Raw genomic sequence first — 16,629 nt, forward strand, 5'->3', positions numbered from 1 at the left:
CTGTGTAGAAAGGTGAAATTGAGCGTACACTTGGCTCGGTTGGGTGATGGCATTCGGCGTGTTTAATAAATTGCATACTTAAATCGCCGTAAATACGCGCTAACATATTCGCAGCGTGTAAGCAGAGTAGGTATAGATTTTTCAACGTAATCCCGCCAACGTTTGTGTATTGTGTAGTCGAAACATGGGAGGGTATTAATTTATCCGATACGATAAGTCTGTAGATATAGATAATAATCCTTAAGAAAATTGTTAGCAGTGTTGCTGAAAAATAAAGATGTCGAAGGAACAAGGGAATGAGTAAGAATGTATAGGAGAGACGCGACGGACGTACCTATTAATTAACTATACGCATAGGTTATCTACTCGAACATTATCGGCTTTTCTAAACGACATAGTAATAAAAAAGGATAAAAGAGAGAGGATATCGGCGTCGTCTTTTTAATAGCTGTCTCTAAGGTTCTTTTACGGGTAAGTAAACGAGAGAGTATATGGGATAGGTTCGGTTCGGTTGAGTTCGCTTTTAAAGTGAAGCAATTTTATCATCGTTTATACGCGTTCGAAAAGTGCGCAGGAAAAAGAAAGACGAGTCGATTAATTCGCTATCAAATAAAATTAAGGGAAGAAAAACGAACAGAGAGAGAACGAGCAAGAAGGGCAGGATAAAAGGTTAAACGAATCGTATTTATTTCGGTTAGCAGGGTGAATAAGTGGAGTGGGAGATTGGGACGCTACTTCATTAAGATAATGAAATTTTCGCGCCCTTTACAAATTGCCGAGTTTTCGTTGCTATTTCCATTCTATTCCATTCCGTTAATTAATTATAACGGGCCATTTTCAAACGACTTAAAAGTAAAAGCGAGTCGGAGATTTGTTTCTCTTTCGCTCGCTGCTTATACGTACTCGTATACTCGTATACTTGCTCGTCGCTTCCGTTCCTTCCATATTCCTTCCTCTGCAAACCGTAACAATTCGTTTCTTACTAATTGCTTTCATTCGCCACTCCCTCTTTGGTTGCTGGCGCTCAAAAAGCTCTACTTATTAACGTAAACTTTATCTTACCTGCTTCTATATTTACTCGCCTATTACCTTAATTAAGAACCGTTCCCCGATGTTTTGATCCTTTTTATCACGCCAACGAAGACGAATTGCATTTTTCGCTACGCCAAGTTTATACCTACTAAGATATAAACTTATAGCTACCTACTCTTATAGGCTACAAAATTAAATCGTTATATACCTACGTTGCTATTTTACGTAACACGTTTATTGTAGCTATAGTAAGTAAGATAGGTATATGGTATGGATTCACGTTTCAGTCGTCTGTATTCTACCTAATTCCAAATCACCATAATTGATCAGATTCATTCGGATAACTATAGGGGAGAAAAGCTCGTTCTATTGGGAAATGTTTGCGAAATCACGTTGTTGCTTTTATAGTATAGGAACAGTGTTAACAAATGCTCGAGTATCGATAAAAGGTAAATCGACTAAACGTCTATGTTTCATTACTGAAATTGAAAAGCATTGAAGGATATCGAAGACGTAATTTAGCGTATCGTTTTATCGCTGAATTGGAGTACTTGGCGATAACATTGACGATGATCGCTTGTCACGCTTGTTAACATTTGGGAAACTGTACTCTTTTCATTTATTTACGGGTGTTTTGAAAAATTTCTCATCTCTTATGTTATTTGTACGCTTGTATTTTATTGTAAACATCATTTGTAGGTAGGTATATTGGACTTGTTTTGACTTTTTTTCTCTACAAATTTAAGGAAAAATCAAGGCTGGTTTTCCTTTCAAGGAAATATGGTGATGTTTTGAATCTTGTGTATGTTGTCAGCTTTACAAATATTGTAAATCATTCTCTAAAATTTCATAATTTTATGATTATTTTTGTAGATAAATACACATCTACCTACTCATATTATGTTTCTTACTTTTCAGTTTTTTGCCCCACATTTTCGAATATTTTTCCGACAAAATGAACCAGAGGTACCTATGGTACTGGTATACAGGTACAGGTAGGTACATCAATTTTCAATTTCAACCTATGTCAGTTCAAATGGATAAAAATTAAAATACTTACTACAAGTATTTCTACGAGAAGGTTTTGAAAAAATTTCTCGTGAACTGCAATGTTTTGGTGATTAAGTATAATCATCTCTTAGCAAAATAATTAATATTTGAAATGACACTTCACACTTGGAATTTTGTAGTGATTGCCTAAAATGATCAGAAGGTTACCCAAAAAACAACAGCCATCAAAGATATTTTTTAGCCTTTCCCCACAAGAAACATATCCCAATAGGCAGAAAGATTTTTAGACGACAGAAAAATCAAAAAAGTATCAAAAAATACACCACTATAGGTTAAATTTTTCAATGTCCGATTTCTGATGAATTTTTGTAAATTCAAATGCGCATTTTTTATGGAAAACATTAAAATTCGATAAAAAATTATTGAAATAGACAACGGAAATTTGGGTTTCTTATAGTAAGTAAGTACCTATACAACCTACCTACCTTATTTTTAGACCTTCTAAATCGATTGGTGTTGGTTTCGAGTCCATCTAGAGCCTCTGTAAAATTTTCGAAAATTCAAATACCTATTTTGGAAAAATTATCTACCATTAGAAGATCCAAAATCAAATTTAACAGATATAAACTAGAATACGTCTTTTTAAATCTTCTGCTTGACGCACAAATTAAAAAATATTTTTGGTGAACTAAAAATTTCAAACATCTATCGAACGTTCCAGAATATCGCTAAACAACGATCAATCAATTTTGGAGGTCGAAAGAGAAACAAATTTCTGATTTTTATGTTGATTCGATTCATTCTCAAATTATAAATTTTTCCTTTTTTCCAATCTTCTAGAAAAAATTTTTGCCTTTGAACTGGAAGAAACAAATTTTGGGTATTCCTGCTTAAATGAATTGAAAGAGTCACAAAAACGAATTCCCAAGTTGATAAGTGCTGAATTTCGTTTCGACCCAACCAACAGAAATCCATTTGAGAGGTTAAAAACAAGAAAAAAGAAGATACAAACCAAATTTTATAGGGTAGGTACCTAATACAGGCTACAATTTGATCAAATGATTTTTTTCGTGGAAAATGGATCTTTGAATTTTCAAAGATTTGCCAAAAACCGAAAAATATTACTAAGAATTTTAAATTTGTTAAGGTGTTGTATTTCATTTTTTTTCCCCCAGTAAAAATTGTTTTCTGTTACTGGTAAAGCAATTTGAAATTCCTGAAGAAAATTGGAAACTTGCTACAGGTTCTGTAAAGTCCTGAAAAGGGCAGTTTTTGAGCAGTGTATCTATATACTATTCCGACGAACGATATCTTAATGAAAAAACTGCACCATCATGGTGGATTCGTCGGTTTTTAAAAACGTTATACTTTATGTTTTCTAGAATTTACACTTTTTGGTCAAAAATTCACTTTTGAACTGAGACACGAGGAATTTTGCAGTAAGCACGTGAAATTATAGAAATGGATCCAATAATTCCCTGCTAAAATCTAAAATTGTGAAAACTCAATTTTTGATCTTTCCTAGAGAAAATTAATAACTTGCTGGCGACAACAAACTGTCTCAAAAGTGCAGGTTATTTTTATAAGTTGAAGAATTGAAATGGGTTAATCATTCTCACCATTTTATTTCCTTTTTGAAAAAATCTGTAAAAGTTGAAAAATTTACCAGAATAACAGCTTTTTGAGCTTTTAAAATTTGTAAAAAAAAACCAAAGTTATTCGTCTCTACGCATCTAAAATTCTAGTTATACGGAGATTTTAAACTTTCAATCTGCGGTTTTGTTCCTATTCGCTCAAATGGGAGTGCATCAGTTCAAGTGATAGTGGTTCCTTCGTGAGAAAAAATTTGCAATGAAATTTCCTCACAATATGCAACGAGCCACGAGACAATTTCTATGGGATGGCAAAAAACAGGTATCATTATATACTGGAAAAGAAGAAAGAGGGATTGGGACTTGAGGATCAATTTTTTGAACACGAAATAAAAACGAGCAAATGATCCTGTTGCCTTTATGTAATCCCACGTTTTCATTCCTGGCGCAGAACCCGCTTACCCGGCCCTTCCGTCAAAATTTCTCTTCACAATTTTTTTGACCCTATAGTAAATTATGGCTAACATCGATTTAATTATAAGACCTACTTTCTGAATTTCCAAACGCACCAGTATACTTTGGCGTTATATACACAGGTATGAGAAATTTGCCACTGAAGGGGAAGGGAGGAGAGTGGAAAAAATTTGCTAACCTCAAAATTTCAATTTCTGAAGGACGCTTGTTCAAATATTACCTTTACTGCTCAATTCAAGACAATCAAAGGTCGAATTTTTCTCTTCCTGGCGCAGAACCCGCTTACCCTTTCAGTCGAAATTTCTTTTCATAATTTTTCATTCACTCGCGTAAACTAAGGATAATACCAATTTAAATTATACTTTCTCAATTTCTATAAATGCACCTGTGATCTCATTCATGCCACGCGTATGAAAAAGCCACGAGTGCCACGACTGAGGGGAAAGGGAGGAAAGTGGCAACAATTTTCTAAACTCAAAATGTCAATTTCTGAAGGATGCTTGTTCGAATATTTCCCTTACTGCTCAATCGAGACAATCGAAGGTCGAATTTTTCCTTCCTGGCGCAGAACCCGCTTACCCCTACATTTGAAATTTCTCATCACAGCCCCTTATACAGTTACTCGGAAACATTCTTTTGAAAAAAATAATGCATGAAAAAATTGAAAATTTGCCACAGATTACCTATCTTATCAGCATTTTAAAAATTTGTCGAGTTTTCAAAAATTTGGTGAAAATCAAAAAATGAACTTTGGAATTTAAAATTTTATAGTGAGGAAGATTTTAGAACATACTCTCTTGAACTACTCAAGTGTTTATCGTTTAAATTTGACAGACGAGAAAATTTTTAAAATTCCAAGAAGAGTAAAATACTCTTGTATAGGTATTTCACATTTTTTAAACGTTGCTATAATTAAAGTCTCCTTCATGGCCATTTTAACGGTGGGAAAAATTTTTAAAAAATTCCCCAGCATTCCCTTCAAGTAATCTACCTACTTCAAAGCAAATAAATGAGTGAAATCCATTGATGAGTCGATTGAAGGGTTCCCTGAAGTATTTTTCAACGGTTCCGGTTATTTTTTCTGCGAATTGAGATGCGAATATTTCCGTAAAAGCAGAAGAAAAATTAAAGGTAACCCAGCTGAGAAAAAATAACAGCCCGCAAAAATACTTGGTACTTCTTACTCAGATAATTATCATTTTGAATATCTGCCATATGCAAAATTACATATCAAACGACTATCGACAAAATGAAGCATAGGTACAGAAGAGAAAACCGTAATCGTAATAAATAATTAAATACCCACCTATCTATAGATACGTATATAGGTATACTCAGCGAGAAAACTCACGCGGAGTAATAAAAAATTCACGACCTTTTCAAAATGAAGCATTCGTTTTAAAGGAAGGAAACGATTTAATAATAAAATTCCGAAAATGCAAACAGCGACGTAAAAAAAAATCCCATCTCGTTTTTCATTTAAATACAAGTATCGATTATACCTCCTCTCGCTGCAAAAAAAAAAAAAGAGCAAAAGAAAAGCCAGATAGGTACTCGCGAGGTTGGAAAAATTCGTAATCGTAACTTTGGCGCTATTTTTCATTAAAACTCATCTTCGCCTATATACGGGTGAAAATTAAATTCGAGCTTTTTGGGCGGTGTGCACCTTAATTTAAAAAAATGTAATAATGAAAAAAATGTCGCAACAATATTAATGGATAATCATTTGCTGAAGCTATAAAATTTGGTAAATTTAGTATAAGTATATCAGGGTAGTGTAGCGATTTTGCGGCAACTTAGCGTAATGTGCGAATGAAGAACGGGTGGAAAGTGCGAGAAAAGCAGGAGGATAGGGTGCCGGGTGCCTGCAGTATACGTAGCAATGGACGACGAGAACCAATGAAGGCGTAGAATCATATCCAGGGATTACCAATCACGCACATTCTTCAGACAGGTACGCCCATTCAGCCATCGACTCGTTTATTGGCTGTTGCGGTTTATTTATTATATTCATCGGTTTTTATGTTTTCTTTTTATTAAGTGAGCTCGGTGGCTGCAGCTATTAACAATTTTTGCCAAGATTTCATTTCCGTTTTTGTCTAGCGTCGATTTTATTCCTATATTCGATTAGTACATACCTTACGTACTCGTATTTTTGCGCATTTGCCATCGCGAGTTTTGCACGCCGTCTTGGATACATGTTAATGCACGCGGTACCCTCGATAATACAATGTAGGTAGTCGTTTGTTGGTTTTATTGTTGAGAGTGAAATGGCTGATGATGACGATGAAAGCATCTACTCTCGTATTCAATTGTAACTCGCGCGCTTTTAATTAAGTTATAACCTCGAGCGAATGGAAGATTCGACGAAATCTTCGTTCGTCGACTCGAGTAGTTCAAATCACGATATCAAAGAAAGCGATCACGAAGACGACGACGATATTTCTGTGACCGATGAACAAGAACCTGGTCAACCATTGATGGCTGTATCGCTCGAGACCACAGCAGACGATAGCGCAGGCAAAGAGAACGATGACACAGCTAGTAATTCGGAAAATACTGATAAATCCGATGACGGACGAAACACCCCTTTGAAAACATCTTCGAAAAAATTCTCGATCGAGAGTTTAAAATCACGCAGTTCACCTAGTCCCAGTCAACCTAAATTTTTGCATCATGATTCGATTCATGCAGGTAAGCGATAATAATGCCGTGCTCTTTAACTCGTGTTTGCCGAAAAAAATTCCGTTACGTTTAATAATTTGCCTAAGTTGCGCCGTAAATATTGATATAAATGATATGTGCTATAAGGTGAAGGGTATGCAAATTTATTAACGTGGTGTGAATGATGGAAGGACGGGAGGGTATGGAGAGATAATCGTTTCAACGTTCGTGACATGCTTCTGAATTCAATCAGGTAAGGTTGAATTTGACAAGACAGAAAGTTAAAATCATAATTAAGTTATGTCATGCTGGAAGAAGACGTGAACAAAAAGTTGAATGATTTTACATCACGCTTGATAAAATCTTTGAAATGTAGCTTATATATACTTTACATTCTAGATACTCAAATTGAAGGATATTATGTTCTAAAATAAAACTGCTTGTACTAAACTAATTTCCATAACTACGAATAGCGATTCATGAATCATTGATTCTGAAAAGTGATTTGAATCAAAGCATACAAAACAAATTATTTTTATCGAACACAAACAAGGGAAGTAACCCACTCGATATGAAAATTCTTGAATTGGTCACACGAGAATCAAAATATTTGTAGGACCCTAAAATACACCACCAGCAAAAATTTCAGATGCTGAAATTCATTTTTAAGTTTTTAAAAATTCAAATTTGATCTATTTTTTATTTAAAAAAATTAAAATTTAACCAAATAAACATAAAAGGCTGAAATTTGGTTTGTCCCTCCAGTGGATTTTCGGATTCTTCAGCTTTCGAAAAAAACGCATATAAGTTGAGTGAAAATGAAACTCAGCATCAATAAACTCGGAGAGTTGGTTATGGGGTATTACCGATGAAGAAAATGTGGGATTTGAATTATTTTGAATTGGTACAAAAACATTTTGAAAATAAAATATAGGTATGGCTAAATTGATCTAAAGGATCAGAAAGATGGTCAACCCGAATTTATTGGTACTCAATTTCATTTTCACCCCAAGTACCTTGACTATACAGATACACTTTTTTTTTAAACCATTTATTTTTTTGTTCCTAACCTAAAAAGGTCGGTATTTACAAGTTAGATACACTTTGAGAAAAAAAATATTCACACTTTAAATCGAAGTGAGGAGGAAAAGGGTCATGAAATATTACCACGAAGAATTTATATTGTTGAAATCTTGCAGCATAATCAAAAGAGGCTTTTGCGAAATCCGAATTTTATGACTCAACTTATCTGGGGGGACCGGCAAATTGCACGTATGAAATTGCACGTAAGAAAATTGCACGTACGAAATTAAACGTATACAATTGAACGTGTGTGATAATTGCACGCATGTGAAAATAGAACGTCTGCAAATTTAACGTCAGAAAATGATTTAATGTGAGATTTTCACCAACCCAAAATACAGTTTCGATTTTCGAAACGTTCTGAGCAGTTCTGGAGCCTCCAGCGGATTTTTGAAAGTTGAAATTTTCGCAAAATGTTACTCAAAAAAGGTAGAAAGCTAAAATTTACTTCAACATGCTGAGTCAATTGGAGATGGTTTCAAGGCGTTCTGGAACTGGAACCTCCGGTTGTATTTTGGAAATTTCAGATTTTCACAAAGTTCCATAAAAACCGTCCAAATTAACTTTTGAACGTTCGAAATATGGCTACCGGCTCCTGAACAGGTTGAAACCGTCTGAAATCGACCGCATGTTAAATTTACAGTATTACTTGAATTTTTTTCATTTTTTCTGGAATTTATGAGCAGATAAAAAATTTACTTTTGAAATCGATTTCATGGAATTTCGCGACAACTCCCTAAAACGGTCGAGAGGGTGCTCAATGTGCACTGGCCAAAATTATAGGGGCTGAACTTCACTTTTAGCCTTTTCAGAACAATACAGATAGTTGAACATAACTATAATTGAACGCTGTGAACGTTCTATTTTCACATGCGTGCAATTATCACACACGTTCAATTGTATACGTGCAATTTCGCACGTGCAATTTTTCACGTGCAATTTGAAACGTTCAATTTTCACCAACCCCTTATCTGGAGAATGGGTTATTACCTACTTACCCACGAGTACAGTAATCTGTAGGTATTTCATTGAACCCGGAGATCGTGATTCTTACTTAAATGGGTTTCCAACATTTGAAGACTTGAAAACAATCATTAGGAAATGATTTCGAAAAGAATGGTGAACAATATTAAATTTTTCTTCCTTTCATCAAAACGCTGAGTTTCAAATTTTGGAAAAAATTATTGGACCTTCTTACCCCTTTTATTTTTTATATTTTTTTTTATTTACATTTTATTATTAGTCAGTCTCCTTTTATTTTGGGAGATGAACACGGAGAATGTCACTTATAAGCAATTTTTTGTAACTCTGGAAAGAATGAGAAAAATTTTATTGTAAAATTTTAATTTATACTTACATAATTGTGCAGTACCTAATTGATTTGGTATCTAAGTATAACAAGACAAAGTTGGTAAATTTAAAAAAAAAAAAAAAAAGTCTGAAAAAAGAAATTTGTTGAGAATGAGTTTTTTGTGAGTACTTGATCGTATAAACAAATTTTCTGTGCATTTTGGAACAAATTAAGGTTTACGAAAGATTCTGATTTCAATAAAGTCGTTTTGAGTAATTAATTGGAAGGAAAAGTTTGGAAAATTTTCTTATACAAAACTGGGTGTAATATTGTTTTAGCCAACTGAGCCAATTATTCACGATTTTTGGAGATTTTTGAAAAATCAAAAATTTTATCAATGTGAAAAAACGAAGCTCAATTAGCAGAAAAATTTTGAAGGTGATAGAGAATAATCGAAAAGAGCGCACAAAAATTCATAATCTGATTTAATTTCAAATCTTGAATTTCTTTTTTCAATTAGGTAGCGGATTTTTGAATTTCAAACGGGATTATTTTCTATAGAAAAAATCAAAATTTGATCAGACAGAGAAATAAGAGGCTGACGTTTCGTTTATACTTACTTTTCTTTCGACCATGAATTTTAATTAGAGGCGGTTTTGAGCTGTTTCGGAACAGACGACAGATTTTTGATTTTTCCAGTTTTAAAAATGCCATTAAGTTAACGTGGATTCTTTTGACGCTCTTTCGTTCGATTCGATTTAGGTTCCTTTTTACAAATTTTAAAAATCCGTTTATGCCTGATAAAAAAAAATGGTTTGTACCTATCCTATTTTTCAATTTCCAAATCAATCGATGGTGGTTTTTTTTGAGCCGTTGCGAAGTCTACAATCAATTTTGGAATTTTTCAGTTCTTGAGAAAAAAACTTCATTCAGGCAGTCGAAAATAGGGATAAGCCTTTCAACTTTCTATACTTCAATGGAAAATAGACTCATTAGAAATTTAAAATTCGTCAAAAATTAAAGAAATAAAATCAGCTTTTGAAATATTCTGTACGGTCGTAGGTACTACATGTTGTATTTCGTATTTAGGTACTCTCTAAACTTGAAACAGTCAATTTCACTGCTTAGCAGTCACGACATTTTGCCTTTTTAAAGCAGTAGTTTTTTTTTACTGCAAAACAGTGAAAAATTACTGAATTGGTCAGTAAAAAATCATTTTGACTGACCAATTCAGTAATTTTTCACTGTTTTGCAGTAAAAAAAACTACTGCTTTAAAAAGGCAAAATGTCGTGACTGCTAAGCAGTGAAATTGACTGTTTCAAATTTAGAGAGTAGATATATTTCTTCAATTTTCTGGCCCGTTCAAAAATTTTTCTGAATGGTTGAAATGCCTTCATTGTGATTTGTGGTCGGTACCAATTTAACCAAAAATACGTCGGTACCTGAAATTCGAAACTTTTAAAACTTTATGAATTGCTATTACTATTATTAAGTATCGATACTTATTTCTCAATCGTAACTTTGTCAATTTTTGTGCCATCCGAGATTGATTCGAAGTTGATACCTATACTCGTATCGTATCTATATCTGCCCAAGGAGATACCTAATTATTGCAATAAAAATTGGTTTAACGTACCTCAGATTTATGCATTAAGGTATGCACCTATAGTTGAATTTGGTTGAAATCTCGGAAATTTTTCCAACGTAAGTTGGAATAATATTTCTAAAATTTGTATGCTACGTATTTTATGATAGGTACCCTACTTTTAAAACTTTTTTTGAAAAAATATTTCGATTTATGAGAAAATTTTATACCATTTTTAAAAAAAGGTGTTTAAGAAAATTCCAAACTCAATTTTTGGCTGCCCAAGTTAATTCATCAATTTTTGATGAATTTTATTAAAGATTATTAATTTTTCCGTACGTAATCTACCCACAAGACTTGTGTCAAAACTGTCAAAAATTGTGGAGTTTTAAAATTTTGTAACTTCTCTTGAAACTGAAATTGATGAAGAAAATATATTTTTGATTTTTTTTCAAAGTAGGTAATCAATATTTTGCGGCAGATATTGATGGGTAGAAATGTTTGAGATTTTCAAGTTTTCTACAGTTTGAATCGGTTTCAAGAAAATGCAAAAATAGATTTCATAAAAACTGTCATGAAGCTATAGCTTTGTTGATTGAAATTTCGTGTTTATTCATAATTTTTCAAAATCATGCTTGAAGAATGCAGGTTTAAGTACTTACTTTAGATTATTTTATTTTTTCATTTCTCAAAATGAATTCTTCAAAAATAGTACTCTTTGCGAATCTTTTCAAATACCCATTTAAAAACACGCATTTAAAATTAGAAAATTCTTTGGCTTGAGCTCTGAAGAAGATTTCCTACCCACCTATAATTATGATGAATTCGTTTCTTATTTTCTATAATCCAACTCACCTGCGCAGTTCAAATAATGAAAATTTTCACACAGGAGACATTAAAACCGAAGCAACACGTCCCGAATCAGATAAAAAAAGAAAATGGTACTCGAGTAAAGAAGACTACGCGTGGAGAAGACGATCAGATAAGACCATAACATCCGAACAAAATACTCGCTCAACGTCTCAATCGCCGATCACCAGCAGCGGATCTCCTAGTCCTTCACCACCGCCTATAGTCTGTTCCAATACATTCGTTCGTACATCAGAAGTAGCCAAGTTTATGTTCACTACCACGGTGTCTTTGCCTACATCATCTTACTCTTCAGCCACTGAAAGTAGAGAGTTATCTGTGAGTGTGAGCAGTTCAGCAGATAATGGAAGTAGCATTGTGATGAGTAGTTCGAGTAGTACGAACGGGAACAGTAAACAACGCCGTAGTAGAACTAATTTCACATTGGAACAGCTCAACGAGTTGGAGAGATTGTTCGATGAAACTCATTATCCGGATGCTTTTATGAGAGAAGAATTAAGCCAGCGGCTAGGCTTAAGTGAAGCTCGAGTACAGGTTGGTACTTTACCTAACTATCCTTCGTTAGGTATACCTATGTAAATAAATGTTTTGTTTTTTTTTTTTTTCTAAATGAGTACCTAATACGTAAGTAAAATTAATCAATTATGAACTATACGAATTGGTATGGTGTAGATGCTTGAAATGAGTTTAGGATGTAGTACTCGTATCTACTCAAAAATTAAAACGTCATTTTGATCAACGTTAGGTAGCCTAGCTACGCTTTAATTAATATTGAATCGTGCAGTTGGTGTAGGTACCTAGTTACAATATGCATCATTGCGAAATTCTCAATTGAAAACAAAGTTAAATATTTGTATCAGCATTTTTCAACGCGTAGACATAATTCGAAAAATATTTATAGCCCCATAGGGATTAAGCTTAACTTAATTAAATCATCAAATGTGCGTAGACTACGGTAGGAGATGGTACACACGCTCGTGTTCTGTTTAACCAAACAAATGGGGGTCAAGTAAATTCAATTTCGTGAATAGTTACCAAGCAGACTGTTTATCAATCAATTCTTATCCAATTATGTGATTATCGTGTAGTATCAATGGATATACATGAATTTTTGTCAAATTAACACAATACATACCTACTACATGATTATCAGTGCGTGTTTGGAAAAAGTTGCGATAACTTATTTAAGTAGGTAGGTAATCAATTTATAAAGTTGGCAAGGTATTATTTTTTTTTTAATTTAGCTATTTTTTGGTTTGACTTTCAAAATTTTCCATTTAGGTTTGAGTGTAGGTTTCCTATACTTATAATGGGATGAAAACTTATGGCGACAGAAGTGGAAAATTTGGACGTAACCTAATCAGTAATCTTTCATTAAACCTTCATTTTTCGCTTAGTGTGCTCTTTTAGTTCCGCGAAGTGACCATAAATTATAAAACCAGAGTAGGTCAACATGGATTCTGCAAAAAAAAATTAAAATTTTATACCACTAAAAAAATGTCTTTTGAGAAAATCGGGCGCAGTTGACTAAAGTTTTAAGAAGATAGGTACAAGCACCTATGGACTAACCAAGAATACGTATGAATAATGTAGGAATTATTGTGCTCTTGTGAAACATTTTTGAATTTGCTCTGTTCGACACGGGCGACGAAATAAAATAGATCGAAAGAGTATGTCCTAAAACCCCCGTAACCAAAATTTCAGGCCTTGAAGTGCATTTTTAGATATTCTTTCAGTCCAACTCCCACACATCGACAACTACTAGTTTTGGGCTATTCTGAAGCCTTCGGTGATTTATCAATCTTCTTCAGAAATTACAAATCGCTCTGCTAGAGAGGCCAAAAATGAACTTTGGAACCTATGCCATTTTAAGTGGTTATCGTGGAGTATCGGGATTACCTACTAGCTTGATGAATTTTTGATCATAAGTAGGTAGGTAGGTAGGGACGTATTTGTAAATTCCAGAGAATATGAAACAATCAAATTTTCAAAGAAGTAGGTAGGTAGGTAGGTATATGACGAGTGATTTTTTATTGCCCAATGAGCAATGACCAAAGTTATAGGTGCTAAAGTCATTTTTGGTCCTTCGAGAACGATTTAAAAATTTCTGGAGAGGCTCCAAAAGGGTCAAATGGTGATAGTTTTCGAGTACGGTGATCGTGTAGACGCATTAGAAGTTGTATCTTGTCAAAACAATCGCTCGCTATACGTTTTTTTAAATTTGATTTTTTTTTGCATTTTCTGGAATTTAGATAGGTACAAATATTCACTTTTGAACTGGTGCTTTTAGGATTTCGCGGTAACTATGTAAAACGGTCGAGATGGTGCCCAATAAGTGCCGACTAAAGGTATAGATTCTCAAGTTCATTTTAGCCCCTCCATGAAGAAATTGAAAAATCGCTGGAGGCTTAATTGGTTAAGTTTAGAATGGCACAAAACTAGTAGGTAACCTTAGAGTTGTTGATGTTTGGGAGTAGAATTAAAGAAATTATTCACATTGATTTACTCTGTTCAAAAAAAATTATCCTACCTATTTTATGAGAAAATTAACAAATTTCCATTAAAACAGTTTTTTTTTAAATTTTCAAATCTCGTCAGAAATCTATTGTAGCTTGGTTTCGTTCACATCAGAGAGTGCTAAGTAAATCAAAAAATTCCCTTACGAGTAAAAAAACCACAGGAAAAAACTTATTTGAACTGCAGTCTATCTTGAAAATTGAATGGACAAACGTAATTAATTATATAAAGAGGAAAAAAATTACAACGAGGGCAAAATTTGATTAAACGAATTCTTTTGCTCGATACTTGCAAATTGAAAAGGGCTATAAATAGATTTTGAAAAGAAGAACTAGCGTAGCTAGGTGCTTAGAAACCTAATTTTGAAAATGAATACTTGAGGCATAAATTGATACCTACCAAAAGCATCGAAAAGTGAACAATTTTCATGAAAACAATTTTTATTTAAGCGACTGACATTTAAAAAGTTCTTACCTACTTGTCTGTTAGAGCTCAAAGATGGTAAAAAACAATTGTTAATTTTTCGAGTTTTTGATGGTTCACAAATTTCTTTTCTTGAAGGGTGGTGGCTGGTGGTGGGAGAAAGCGCAGTCACATTGCAAGCACCTGAGATACACCAATAAATCACTAAAATACAGTCATTTACATCGTTCAATTGTGCTTTATTGATTTCAGGTATGGTTCCAAAACCGACGAGCAAAATGTAGAAAACATGAAAGTCAAATGCACAAAGGTTAGTACCTAAGTATATTAAGTGCTGGGTACAAAATCGCTGCACACTCAGAAACTTGAGCTAATATTATACCTATTATGAGTTCAATAACCAATAGGCTAATATTTATTTTGTGCTCTCTAAAATTTGAAAGGTCAAATTTCATTTCACTGTTTCAGGAGGGTAAAAAATGTCGTCCCTGGGATAAAAGTGGAAAAGTACCGCTAAAATCAGTTACCTACGTACCAATTTAAATTTTTTTACTGCTGACCATAGTAGCTTTTGACTGATCGATAACGTAAATAAGTACCTAATTCATTTTTGACTGATTAATTCGGTAAATAATTCACTTTTGACTGATCAGTTCATTAAATACCTTATTTACGGAAAATCCACTTTCAATTGCGGTTAAATTTGACAGTTTCAAATTTAGAGAATACATATTTCCGATAACCGGATAACCCGGTGTGCCTATTTATTTGACATATCAATTCCAAACGTCTATAGCGCGCGATAAATATTATTCAGTTATAATGAACAATGTCACAAAGAAAACTGCTTTATGAATCTTGTATCTAATTTCAGCAACTACAGGTTTATTAATGACCAACCATCTGCAGTCACCTCAACAATTGACCACCAGATCGCCTTCTACTTCGGTGACCAGCACCGCACATCCTACAAGCTCATCAATCGAGCCATCAACGTGTAGAATAGCTCCATACATGAATGTTCCACCAGTTCATCATCGCTTATCTACATCTTCAAATTTAATTCCCTTTTCAAATAATGATCCGACTGAAGTTGCATGCAACGCTACCAACGGATCATTGCCATTTAGTCCACCTGGTTTTGATAGCGCTTTCATTAGCGCCGCTCATCAGGTAAGATGAAACGTAGAGGTTCAGTGAGCAAGAGGGCAGGGCAAGGGACAGCATAAATTCATTCAAAATTGAAAAAATTAGTTGTTTACCTATTTTGAATACCTACTATAGGTAATATGGAACCGTTTTGATCCTTCGACTCTCATTTAAAAATTCGTGTAGATACCTAGGTATATTATATATTTGAGAAGTGCCCTTGCCTTCTCTTTCTCCCTTTATCAACTCCGGACTATACTTCTGCTTTCAATTTCATTTGGTTTGGTCGACTCAAAATGTAATGGAACTTGGTAAAAAATTATCTCCACTATATGCCCTGCCCCCCACTCGCCTCCCAATAAAGAACTATTCGCTGTAGCTCTTAAAAATACTACAAAACATAACTGAAATTTATACGACCCTCATTACCCATTTCCATCATTTTAGTATGCCGCAATGATGACCGCAGCCGCCGCCGCAGCCGCAGCTATACGAAAAAATGGTGATAAAGAAGACAGTGCAGCGAGTGAACCAGTGGGTAGTTTATTTTACCCGCGAAATCATCCTTCCCATGTGGTAGCTGCCCATCACCATCACCACCATCATCATCATCACGCAGCGAATATTCATTATTCGGCGTTAAGTTTAGCAACTTTAGCAGCTTTACATCAAGATAGGTTGTTGGCGTCGAAAAACTCCAGCATAGCGGATTTACGTTTGAAAGCAAAAAAGCACGCCGAAGCGTTATTACTCGAAAGATCGACCGAAAAGCCCATGGAAACGGTTTAAATGTAAAACACTGTCTTTATTTTATTATTATTTTTTTTTTTTTGTCAAAAAATCGTTACTTATTCTTATTACTTGTAAATATATATTTTGCATAAATTATTTCATTGACAAGTAGGCAATTTTCGAAACGTCCGACATAATGTTTTAT

At 34.0% G+C, this 16,629-nt stretch overlaps 1 protein-coding gene across 1 annotated transcript; it reads left to right on the top strand.

Moving 5' to 3' along the window:
- Positions 1–6,144: 6,144 nt before the first annotated feature.
- On the top strand, positions 6,145–16,580 carry LOC135832770 (homeobox even-skipped homolog protein 2-like). Its single transcript, XM_065346241.1, has 5 exons — positions 6,145–6,803; positions 11,623–12,137; positions 14,796–14,853; positions 15,418–15,716; positions 16,140–16,580. The coding sequence occupies exons 1-5, from the start codon at positions 6,464–6,466 to the stop codon at positions 16,479–16,481; spliced, it is 1,554 nt and encodes a 517-aa protein (XP_065202313.1). The 5' UTR covers positions 6,145–6,463; the 3' UTR covers positions 16,482–16,580.
- Positions 16,581–16,629: the final 49 nt, after the last annotated feature.

The sequence above is a fragment of the Planococcus citri genome, chromosome 1, assembly GCF_950023065.1.
Source record: "Planococcus citri chromosome 1, ihPlaCitr1.1, whole genome shotgun sequence".
Classification (NCBI taxonomy): domain Eukaryota; kingdom Metazoa; phylum Arthropoda; class Insecta; order Hemiptera; family Pseudococcidae; genus Planococcus; species Planococcus citri.